Genomic DNA, 12527 nt, shown 5'->3' with positions numbered 1-12527 from the left:
GGGGGATGAGTGGAAGACCGCATTTAATACGCCTGAGGGCCATTTTGAGTATTTGGTAATGCCTTTCGGCCTTTCTAATGCACCTTCTGTCTTTCAGTCCTTAATGCATGATATTTTCCGTGAATATTTGGATAAATTTATGATTGTGTACTTGGATGATATTTTGATTTTTTCTGATGACTGGGAGTCTCATGTTCAGCAGGTCAAGAGGGTTTTTCAGGTTTTGCGGGAGAATTCTTTGTGTGTAAAGGGTTCAAAGTGTGTTTTTGGGGTTCAAAAAATTTCATTTTTGGGGTATATTTTTTCCCCTTCTTCTATTGAGATGGACCCTGTCAAGGTTCGGGCTATTTACGACTGGATGCAGCCTACTTCTCTGAAGAGTCTCCAGAAATTCTTGGGCTTTGCTAACTTTTATCGTCGATTTATAGCTGGTTTTTCTGGCGTTGCTAAACCTCTGACGGATTTGACTAAAAAGGGTGCTGATGTTGCCAATTGGTCCCCTGCTGCCGTGGAGGCCTTTCGGGAGCTTAAGCGCCGCTTTTTGTCTGCCCCTGTGTTGCGCCAGCCTGATGTTTCTCTTCCCTTTCAGGTTGAGGTCGATGCTTCCGAGATCGGAGCGGGGGCGGTTTTGTCGCAGAAAAGTTCCGACTGCTCAGTGATGAGACCTTGTGCGTTCTTTTCGCGAAAATTTTCGGCCGCCGAGCGAAACTATGATGTTGGTAATCGGGAGCTTTTGGCCATGAAGTGGGCATTTGAGGAGTGGCGTCATTGGCTTGAGGGTGCCAGACATCAGGTGGTAGTTTTGACTGATCACAAGAATTTAATTTATTTGGAGTCTGCCAGGCGCCTGAATCCTAGACAGGCACGTTGGTCGTTGTTCTTTTCCCGGTTTAATTTTGTGGTCTCGTACTTACCGGGTTCTAGGAATGTGAAAGCAGATGCTCTTTCTAGGAGTTTTGAGCCTGACTCTCCTTGGAATTCTGAACCTGCTGGTGTCCTTAAGGATGGAGTGGTTTTGTCTGCTGTCTCTCCAGATTTGCGACGTGCTTTGCAAGAATTTCAGGCGGATAGACCTGATCGTTGTCCGTCTGGTAGACTGTTTGTTCCTGACGAGTGGACCACTAGAGTCATCTCGGAAGTTCATTCTTCTACTCTGGCAGGTCATCCGGGAATTTTTGGCACCAGAGATTTGGTGGCTAGATCCTTCTGGTGGCCTTCCCTGTCTCGAGATGTGCGTGTTTTTGTGCAGTCTTGCGATGTGTGTGCTCGGGCCAAGCCTTGTTGTTCTAGGGCTAGTGGGTTGTTGTTGCCCTTGCCTATTCCTAAGAGGCCTTGGACGCACATCTCTATGGACTTTATCTTGGATCTCCCTGTTTCTCAGAAGATGTCTGTCATCTGGGTGGTGTGTGACCGTTTTTCTAAAATGGTTCATTTGGTGCCATTGCCTAAGTTGCCTTCCTCATCTGAGTTGGTCCCTCTGTTTTTTCAAAATGTGGTTCGCTTGCATGGTATTCCGGAAAACATCGTTTCTGACAGGGGTACCCAGTTCGTGTCTAGATTTTGGCGGGCAGTCTGTGCCAGGTTGGGCATTGATTTGTCCTTTTCGTCTGCATTCCATCCTCAGACCAATGGCCAGACGGAGCGAACTAATCAAACTTTGGAGACTTATTTGAGGTGTTTTGTGTCTGCGGATCAGGATGATTGGGTTGCCTTTCTGCCGTTGGCGGAGTTTGCTCTTAATAATCGGGCTAGTTCTGCCACTTTGGTTTCTCCTTTCTTTTGCAATTCAGGGTTTCATCCGCGTTTTTCATCTGGTCAGGTTGAATCTTCGGATTGTCCTGGAGTGGATGCGGTGGTGGATCGGTTGCATCGGATTTGGGGACAAGTGGTGGATAATTTGGAATTGTCCCAGGAGAGGACTCAGCAGTTTGCTAACCGTCGTCGTCGTGTTGGTCCCCACCTTCGCGTTGGGGACTTGGTGTGGTTGTCTTCCCGTTTTGTCCCTATGAGGGTTTCTTCTCCCAAATTTAAGCCTCAGGTTCATCGGTCCTTATAGGATTTTGGAGATTCTTAACCCTGTTTCCTTTCGTTTGGACCTCCCGGCATCTTTCGCTATCCATAATGTGTTCCATCGGTCGTTGTTGCGGAGATATGAGGTACCGGTGGTTCCTTCTACTGAACCTCCTGCTCCTGTGCTGGTGGAGGGTGAATTGGAGTACGTCGTGGAGAAGATCTTGGACTCCCGTATTTCCAGACGGAGACTTCAATATCTGGTTAAATGGAAAGGCTATGGTCAGGAAGATAATTCTTGGGTAACTGCCTCTGATGTTCATGCCTCGGATTTGGTTCGTGCCTTTCATAGGGCTCATCCAGATCGCCCTGGCGGTTCTTGTGAGGGTTCGGTGCCCCCTCCTTAAGGGGAGGGTACTGTTGTGTATCCGCTTTTTGGGCTCCCCTGGTGGTTGCTGGTGGTACTGGTGACTTGTTTGCACTTTGCTTCTTCTGTTCACCTGCTTCCATCAGTGTTTGGGAGTTTCCTATTTAGCCTTGCTCTCCAGTCATTTCCTTGCTGGTCATCATTGTAACCAGAGCCTTCGGTTGCATGTTCCTGCTACTAGTCTGCTGATCAGCTAAGTGGACTTTGTCCTTTTGTTTTGTACCTTTTGTCCAGTTTGCAGTTTTTGTAATTCTCTGTAGCTGGAAGCTCTTGCGGGCTGAAATTGCCACTCCTGTGTCATGAGTTGACACAGGAGTCTTAAAGTAATTTCAGGATGGTTTTTGAAAGGGTTTTCAGTTGACCGTGAAGTCCTCTTTTGTATCCTTCTGCTATCTAGTAAGTGGACCTCTCTTTGCTAAATCTACTTTCATACTGTGTATGTCTTTTCCTCTTAATTCACCGTTATTACATGTGGGGGGCTGCTATCATCTTTTGGGGTATTTCCCTAGAGGTAAGCCAGGTCTGTTTCTTCCTCTACCAGGCGTAGTTAGTCCTCCGGCTGGCGCGTGGCATATAGGAAGCCGTAGGTATGCTCCCTGGCTACTGTTAGTTGTGTGGTAGATTTAGCTCACGGTCAACTCGAGTTTCCATCACCCGAGAGCTCGTTCGTTACTTATGTGTTTTTTACGTTCCCTTGCCATTGGGAACCATGACAGTGCAGTACCCGGCCACGGCCCCTATTCAATGGACGGAGCTCAGCTGTATAGCTCTGCAACTGAGCAGTTCCGGCCACTGCCGACACCTGGAACAGCTGATCGGCGAGAGTGCCGCGTGTCTCGTCCCCACCTTTCAGACATTGATGACCCGTCCTAACGATAGGCTATCAGTGATAAAGTCCCAGACAATCTTTTAATCTATATGAATATCTTGCTACCCATCTATTTATATAATTACCTTAAATTGTCTGTCATCCACTTCCGTCTGGATGTCCTCGAATCCCACAATCTCCCGTCCGCACCGGAAGTACGCTGACCGCCATATTGGAATACTCAAGTGATGGGTATTCCAATATAATACCCGCTGGTAGTACCAGGCCCTTGCGGAGTACCATCAGCGGTCATCGCCGGACCCCCCACTGCTGGGACTCCCCCGCCACAAGGACCCCTCCCACCGCTGGGATCCAGACCGCCGCTGGGATACTGGCCTCTGCTGGAATCCAGACCGCCGCTGGGATCCCGGCCGCCGCTCGGATCCAGACCACCGGGGCACCCTCCCCGCCGGGCAGCTGTAGGAAAATGATTCATTTTTAAAATTGTCTATGTCTGACCTTTTACGGAGCATACCACATCTCCTGGGCAGGGGAGGAAGCAAAAGACAATACTGACATTACAGCAGGGGATCACAGAGGATTAATTTTGTCAGGTAAAATATTTCACTGATTGTTTTTAAACAATATTTTACCTCACAAAATGTATCTTCTGTGATCTCCTGCTGTAATGTCAGTATTGTCTTTTGCTGCCTCCCCTGCCTAGGAGATGTTTGTATGTTCTGTACATGGTCAGACACAGACAATTTTGAAAATGAACTTTTGTTTGTGGGAACACCCCTTTAAAAAGCAAATATCAACGCCAACATGGCTCCTCCTAAAAAGTACACCGATGTCAAAGAAGAGAGCACAGACAGGAGAAGTCAGCACATGGGGAAAGAGAGAGTGGATAGGTGGGTGAGCACGTGGGGGGGAGAGATTCTCAATGCTGCAAAGTCTGCCCCATCCTGACATTACTGCCCTCCAGATGCTATAGCATCGGGCCTCCATCTAGTTTTTTAATATTTAGAATATACAAAAAGCATGGCTAGAAACTGGAATACTGCTAATACTTTTCTGTGTTTTAGAGCTGGTATGTGACCATTAACATATCTATATATTTTTTTTTTCTTCAACGCAGGAGGAACCTTACTAAGCTGTCCTTAATATTTAGCCATATGTTGGCAGAAATAAAGGCAATATTCCCTAATGGACAGTTTCAAGGGGATACCTTCCGTATCACAAAAGCAGATGCTGCAGAGTTCTGGAGAAAGTTTTTTGGAGAGAAGTAAGTGCATTGGCATGACTGTGAAGTCTATAGTGGACGGTTTTCATTATGCACGTTTTACATATAAGAAATTCCAAATGTTTGTGAACTTACTGCTGGTTACTCTCTGATAAATGCCAGTAAGGGTATGTGTCCACGTTCAGGATTGCATCAGGATTTGGTCAGGATTTTTCATCAGTATTTGTAAGCCAAAACCAGGACTGGAACAATTAGAGGAAAAGTATAACAGAAACATATGCTCCACTTTTGCATTTATCACCCACTCCTGGTTTTGGCTTACAAATACTGATGAAAAATCATGACCAAATCCTGATGCAATCCTGAACGTGGACACATACCCTCAGGGTATGTGCACACGTCAGGATTTTGTCAGGATTTTGTCAGGCTTTTTCCTCAGGATTTGTAGCCAAAACCAGGAGTGGGTGATAAATGCAGAAGTGGTGACCATGTTTCTATTATACTTTTCCTCTAATTGTTCCACTCCTGGTTTTGGCTACGAAACCTGAGGAAAAATCCTGACAAAATCCTGACAAAATCCTGACAAAATCCTGACGTGTGCACATAGCCTATAGTACCTGCAACCATTTAAGGAGAAAAAAATGCTGACGTGAAAATGCAGTTTTCCTAGGAGTCTGACGTCAGCGCTCATAAACCATTATTGTTGTGGTTCATTAAAGCTTTCTGAGGTTTTCCTGTTTATCACACCAAGGACAACTATGTCATTAGCTAATGGTTCATAAAAGTAGTGCCTGTTTGAATCCTCCATGTGAACTTAAGGTGATTTACTTACAGTACTGTATTTGTCTTTTTTTCCGTAGTGCATACCTAAAGTCAAAGAGTTATACTACACTTTTACCAAAACTGTGCACCATAGTCACAATATTATTATTGTAAAGAACTGGACATATGGATTTAAAGACTTCTCATTTCCTGCAAAAAAGAGTTAAATACTATATAAAAATTCTTGAGCTCCACCGATTCTGACCTTTTTTTCTGTTTTGGGTTGCATTGCTCCATCGCAGAGATATTCAGATTTGCTTTTGAAGCGCAGTATGTGAAATCCCTGATTGTAGTGCAACTGGACAATTCTTCAGAGCTTTCTCTGGGTTGTGTGCTGTCAGTCACAACTCTGCAGCTGATCTAGCAGTCTCGGGTGCTGCCAAACTGATTGGCAGCATTTGGGAAGGGTCAAATCTTCTCCATAGAAGATTCTTAAAAAAGCATCTACTTAGACTGCAAGCAGATATTGTATGTAATATATTGCACTGAATAGTATAGGCACGAACATCTTATCAATGCCTTTTATGATCCATTTGGATGAGCCCTAAGACTTATTTTTCCCATGTTGAGACGCAAAAGATTTTGTACAGGCAGTGAATTGTTGGTAAAATCTGCATGTGTAACATCATCTTGAACCAAATGTTTGGCCCAGATAAAGTAAAAAAAACCCTTATACTTACCTACCGTGCCGACACCGTTTCAGCGGTGTCAGCACTCACGGTCCAAGGGCTCCCATGCCGTTGTGCCATGTGAGTCCGGTGTCCAATCAGCACCAGCGCCACTGTCTCCACCTTTGTACAGATTGAACATGAGGATCAAGTCCGAGCTGCAGCTGATCTTCTTCATGTTCAATCGATACAAAGGCGATGACTATAACGCCAGCGCTGATTGGGCGCCGGGCACCACCTGTCAGAACACTGCACGAGAGGTCTGGGACCGCGAGTGCTGACTCCGCTGAAATGGCACCAGCACGGGAGGGGAGTATAGGTTTTTTTTATTTTATCGGGGCCAATCATTTAGTTCCAGAAAGGGTTGTCCTAGTAGTGGACAACGTCTTTAAGTGAAATGCATTTGCTGAAAGCTGCTGCATGATCTGCCTGGTCTGTGCTGAGTGCTCCTCACTTCTCTCTCTAACTTTCAATATGCCCTGTAACCTGCCACCTCACTATGGTGGCAGGCTGCTTTACTCTCATCAAGATGGATTTAAGCTGTTTAATATGAGTGGATGGTGAGTTCAGGAGACAAGGGGAGGAGAAGATGTGGCTCATAAATTGAGGAAAAACAGATTTCTTAGAAAAGATATCTTGAAAAATGTTTTTCTGTGCTGTTGTAATAATGGTTTATGGAAACTGCAGTGAAGAAAGATCTTGTTGATGGGCTACTAAACAAAAAATGGATCGCTCTTGGATCCACTATAGTACACAATGTTTTGTCAAACACATCCACAGATATGTATTTCATTAATTGCCTCTTTCAGTTATAGAAAATACATGATTTGTACTGTGTTTTATTTTTATTATATCTGAGATACTTCCTTTCCGAAGAATAATTTTTTGTGATTCCGAAAACAGTTTACCTGTATACTACACAGCGGCGCACCCACAATATGTATTCTGCAGGTTGGCTGCGTGCCTACTCATGCTGCAATGCCTTCCCCAGAACTTCATTCTGTTTTCTCAAAAACTTGAACATAAATTTATAATATGTATTCTTCTCCTTCCATTGACAGAACCATTGTGCCCTGGAAAGTCTTCAGACAGTGCCTTCATGAAGTTCATCAAATCACATCTGGCTTAGAAGCAATGGCTCTTAAGTCCACCATTGACTTGACGTGCAATGATTACATATCTGTATTTGAGTTTGATATTTTTACAAGACTGTTTCAGGTAAGTTTAGATGATGGTTAAGAATACTTGGTAGTTTGTATTTTCTTAACACATCTGTCTATATATACGGTGTCTGTTTGTGTGTGTATGTATATATATAATATACAGTTGTGGCCAAAAGTATTGACACCCCTGCAATTCTGTCAGATAGTACTCAGTTTCTTCCTGAAAATGATTGCAAACACAAATTCTTTGGTATTATTATCTTCATTTAATTTGTCTTAAATGAAATAAACACAAAAAGAATTGTCCTAAATAAACCACCACTTCATAAATATGAAGCCAACGTGAAACGTCGGGGCTCCAGCTGGACACGCATGGGCACATTTGCACTTACAGGTAAGAAACGCCCTTTGTAAAAACGACTTCATCAATAACAAAATTTTCGCATTTTACGATATACAACTTACTTGAGTATATTCAGACCCTTTTTAGGGTATTTATCCTCATTACTAGATGGTGGCCAAATTCTAACGCATCGGGTATTCTAGAATATGTATGTATGTATGTATGTACAATCATGGCCAAAAGTATTCACACCCCTGCAATTCTGTCAGATAATACTCAGTTTCTTCCTGAAAATGATTGCAAACACAAATTCTCTGGTATTATTATCTTCATTTAATTTGTCTTAAATGAAAAAACACAAAAAGAATTGTTCTAAAGCCAAATTGGATATAATTCCATACCAAACATAAAAAAGGGGGTGGACAAAAGTATTGGCACTGTTCAAAAAATCATGTGATGCTTCTCTAATTTGTGTAATTAACAGCACCTGTAACTTACCTGTGGCACCTAACAGGTGTTGGCAATAACTAAATCACACTTGCAGCCAGTTGACATGAATTAAAGTTGACTCAACCTCTGTCCTGTGTCCTTGTGTGTACCACATTGAGCATGGAGAAAAGAAAGAAGAGAAGACCAAAGAACTGTCTGAGGACTTGAGAAACCAAATTGTGAGGAAGCATGAGCAATCTCAAGGCTACAAGTCCATCTCCAAAGACCTGAATGTTCCTGTGTCTACCGTGCGCAGTGTCATCAAGACGTTTAAAGCCCATGGCACTGTGGCTAACCTCCCTAGATGTGGACGGAAAAGAAAAATTGACAAGAGATTTCAACGCAAGATTGTGCAGATGTTGGATAAAGAACCTCAACTAACATCCATACAAGTTCAAGCTGCCCTGCAGTCCGAGGGTACAACAGTGTCAACCCGTACTATCCGTCAGCATCTGAATGAAAAGGGACTGTATGGTAGGAGTCCCAGGAAGACCCCACTTCTTACCCCAAGACATAAAAAAGCCAGGCTGGAGTTTGCCAAAACTTACCTGAAAAAGCCTAAAACGTTTTGAAAGAATGTTCTCTAGTCAGATGAGACAAAAGTAGAGCTTTTTAGGCAAAGGCATCAACATAGAGTTTACAGGGGAAAAAAAGAGGCATTCAAAGAAAAGAACACGGTCCCTACAGTCAAACATGGCGGAGGTTCCCTGATGTTTTGGGGTTGCTTTGCTGCCTCTGGCCCTTGACCGTGTGCATGGCATTATGAAGTCTGAAGACTACCAACAAATTTTGCAGCATAATGTAGGGCCCAGTGTGAGAAAGCTGGGTCTCCCTCAGAGGTCATGGGTCTTCCAGCAGGACAATGACCCAAAACACACTTCAAAAAGCACTAGAAAATGGTTTGAGAGAAAGCACTGAAGACTTCTAAGGTGGCCAGCAATGAGTCCAGACCTGAATCCCATAGAACACCTGTGGAGAGATCTAAAAATGGCAGTTCGGAGAAGGCACCCTTCAAATATCAGGGACCTGGAGCAGTTTGCCAAAGAAGAATGGTCTAAAATTCCAGCAGAGCATTGTAAGGAACTCATTGATGGTTACCGGAAGTGGTTGGTCACAGTTATTTTGGCTTAAGGTTGTGCAACCAAGTATTAAGGTACCGTTACACTAAACGACTTACCAACGATCACGACCAGCGATACGACCTGGCCGTGATCGTTAATAAGTCGTTGTGTGGTCGCTGGGGAGCTGTCACACAGATGGCTCTCTCCAGCGACCAACGATCAGGGGATCGACTTCGGCATCGTTGAAACTGTCTTCAACGATGCCGAAGTCCCCCTGCAGCACCCAGGTAACCAGGGTAAACATCGGGTTACTAAGTGCAGGGCCGCACTTAGTAAGAGCTTCCCTGCACTGAATGTGTCAGCGCCGGCAGTAACAGCGGTGACGTCGCCGCTGTGCTCTGCTTTACGGCCGGCGCTGACACAGTCAGTGCAGGGAAGCTCTCGGCAGCAGCGCGTGCATTAGCCCTACCTGACCCTACCATCCGAATGTCGCAGCAGAAATCGAGACTCATCAGACCAAGCAACGTTTTTCCAATCTTCTACTGTCCAATTTCGATGAGCTTGTACAAATTGTAGCCTCAGTTTCCTGTTCTTAGCTGAAAGGAGTGGTACCCGGTGTGGTCTTCTGCTGCTGTAGCCCATCTGCCTCAAAGTTCGATGCACTGTGCGTTCAGAGATGCTCTTAGGCCTACCTTGGTTGTAACGGGTGGCGATTTGAGTCACTGTTGCCTTTCTATCAGCTCGAACCAATCTGCCCATTCTCCTCTGACCTCTGGCATCAACAAGGCATTTCCGCCCACAGAACTGCCGCTCACTGGATTTTTTTTCTTTTTCGGACCATTCTCTGTAAACCCTAGAAATGGTTGTGCGTGAAAATCTCAGTAGATCAGCAGTTTCTGAAATACTCAGACCAGCCCTTCTGGCACCAACAACCATGCCACGTTCAAAGGCACTCAAATCACCTTTCTTCCCCATACTGATGCTCGGTTTGAACTGCAGGAGATTGTCTTGACCATGTCTACATGCCTAAATGCACTGAGTTGCCGCCATGTGATTGGCTGATTAGAAATTAAGTGTTAACAAGAAGTTAGACAGGTGTACCTAATAAAGTGGCCGGTGAGTGTTATATATATATATATATATATATATATATATATATATATATATATATATATATATATATACATACATACATACATACATACATACATACATACATACATACATACATACATACATATATATATATATATATATATATATATATATATATATATATATATACGGTGTATATATATATATATATATATATATATATATATATATATATATATATATATATATATCTCTGTCCTGTCTGTCTGTCTATCAATCTTTCTAGATCAGAAGAGTAGAAGGAACACTACAACGCCATATGCTAGATATCACTGAATGAAATATTTCAGTTGCAAATCTTTATTCAATACATAGTGGAATGCATTGAGAACAATAAAACATAAAAATGATCAATGTAAATCAAAATTAATATCTCATGGAGGTCTGGAGTTGGAGTGATGCTCAAAATCAAAGTGGAAAATTTAGTGTGATCCAACTTCAGTGGAAATGCCTCCAGACAAGGATATGATGCTCAGTAGTGTATGTGGCCTCTACGTGCCTGTATGACTTCCCTACAATGTCTGGGCTTGCAAGGCTTCTTCTGAGGGATTTCCTCATCAGTCAACTCCTGGACAGTCTGTGGTGCATCGTGGCATCGGTGGATGTGTCTGCTCAAACTGTCAGGAACGGACTATGAGGGACAGACATCCACAATTGGGTGTTGTGCTTACAGCCCATCACCGTGCAAGGAGATTGGAATTTGCCAGAGAACATCAAGATTTGTAGATTTGACATTGATCTCATCAGTGAAGAGCACAGGGCACCAGGTTAACGCTCAGCACATGTGACAGATGTGACAAGAGTCTGGAGACACCGTGGAGAATCTTCTGCTACTTTCTGTATCCTCCAGCATAACCGGTTTGACAGTGCGTCAGTAATGGTGTGGGAAGGCATCTCTGTGGAGTGCCGCACAGCCCTCCATGCTAGCCAGAGGTACCCCGACTGCTATTCGGTACTGCAATGAGATCCTCAGACTTATTGTGAGACCAGATGCAGTGGCCCTGGGTTCCTTTTGATGCATGACAATACTCTGCCTCATGTGGCTGAAGTGTGTCAGCAGTTCCGGCATGATGAAGTCTCTGATGCAATGGACTGGCATGCCCATTCCCCAGACCTGAATCCAATCGAGCACATCTGGGAAATCGTGGCTCGTTACATCCACCAATGCCACGATGCACCACAGACTGTTCAGGAGTTGACTGATGAGGAGATTCCTCAGGAGAAGACTTGCATGCCCAGGCATTGTAGGGAAGTCATACAGGCACGTGGAGGCCACAAACACTAGTGAGCATCATTTCCTTGTCTTGAGGTATTTCCACTGAACTCTGATCCAAGTCTGTAATTTGATTTTCCACTTTGATTTTGAGTATCATTCCAAATCCAGACCTCCATAGGATATTCATTTTGTTTTACATTGATCATTTTTTTGTTTTATTGTTCTCAACGCATTCCGCTATGTAATGAATAAAGATTTTAGTGTTACCTTCATTTTTTTTGAGCAGTGTGTATATATTTATATATCGCAAGAGAAAGAAACGGCAGCACTCACCAATCTTCAGAGCAGGTAATCCTTTATTGCATATCAATCTTCACGGCACGGGGGTGTATATACAAAGGAGTGTGATAGCTAAAAGACAGCCGTTTTGCGCCATTGAAGCGCCGGAGCTGCGCGAAACGGCTGTCGTTTAGCTATCACACTCCTTTGTATATACACCCCCGTGCCGTGAAGATTTATATGCAATAAAGGATTACCTGCTCTGAAGATTGGTGAGTGCTGCCGTTTCTTTCTCTTGCGATTAATGTCAACGTTTTTTCTGGACGGAGCACCCGAGATCAGTTGGTCAGCTGATGCTGATAAGTCGGTGTGTTCACAGTGCGTATATTTGGTAGTGCGGTCAGCTGTTTCTTTTTTTGTTGCCATATATTTATATATATTCTGTCTTAAAGCAGCATATGAATTTTTCTGGTAATGCTCAGAGAGCAGTGACTTCCCTACCGCTGCTCTTCTCTGTATCTATATATTCTTGTGCTTTTATAAGACAAGTTTCAAGTAATCAATGTAATTCCGGAGATTGGTCAGCGTGCTTGTGCTGTAACTGTTACAATCTAAAACTTTTCTTATATTACTGGTGCTGCATAGTGGTTTTGACTGGTATGGGTCCGGGTCCGAGTTCAGCTCATGCATGATCTGTGCACAAAAAGCGGTGTGCGAGCTCAATGGTAAGTCTATGGGTGTGTATATTCAATGTCATAGTGCTGTACAGATCCATAGATTTACTGTTGAGCCCATACACTGTCATGATTCCCCAATGGCATGGGAACATCAGAATCACAAAAT

At 43.7% G+C, this 12527-nt stretch overlaps 1 protein-coding gene across 1 annotated transcript in view; it reads left to right on the top strand.

Annotated features, from left to right (window-relative positions):
• Positions 1-12527, top strand: part of CBLB (Cbl proto-oncogene B) — a 232258-nt gene that overhangs the window by 99589 nt on the left and 120142 nt on the right. Inside the window, exons 3-4 of the mRNA XM_077296804.1 lie at positions 4384-4530; positions 7040-7196. Of these exons, the coding sequence (XP_077152919.1) occupies positions 4384-4530; positions 7040-7196 (304 nt within the window). The remainder of the gene's footprint in view (positions 1-4383; positions 4531-7039; positions 7197-12527) is intronic.

This window comes from Ranitomeya variabilis, chromosome 3 (genome assembly GCF_051348905.1).
Source record: "Ranitomeya variabilis isolate aRanVar5 chromosome 3, aRanVar5.hap1, whole genome shotgun sequence".
NCBI classification, from domain to species: domain Eukaryota; kingdom Metazoa; phylum Chordata; class Amphibia; order Anura; family Dendrobatidae; genus Ranitomeya; species Ranitomeya variabilis.
The sequence above is the reverse complement of the archived record's forward strand: the minus strand, read 5'-3'. Positions and strand labels throughout refer to the sequence as shown.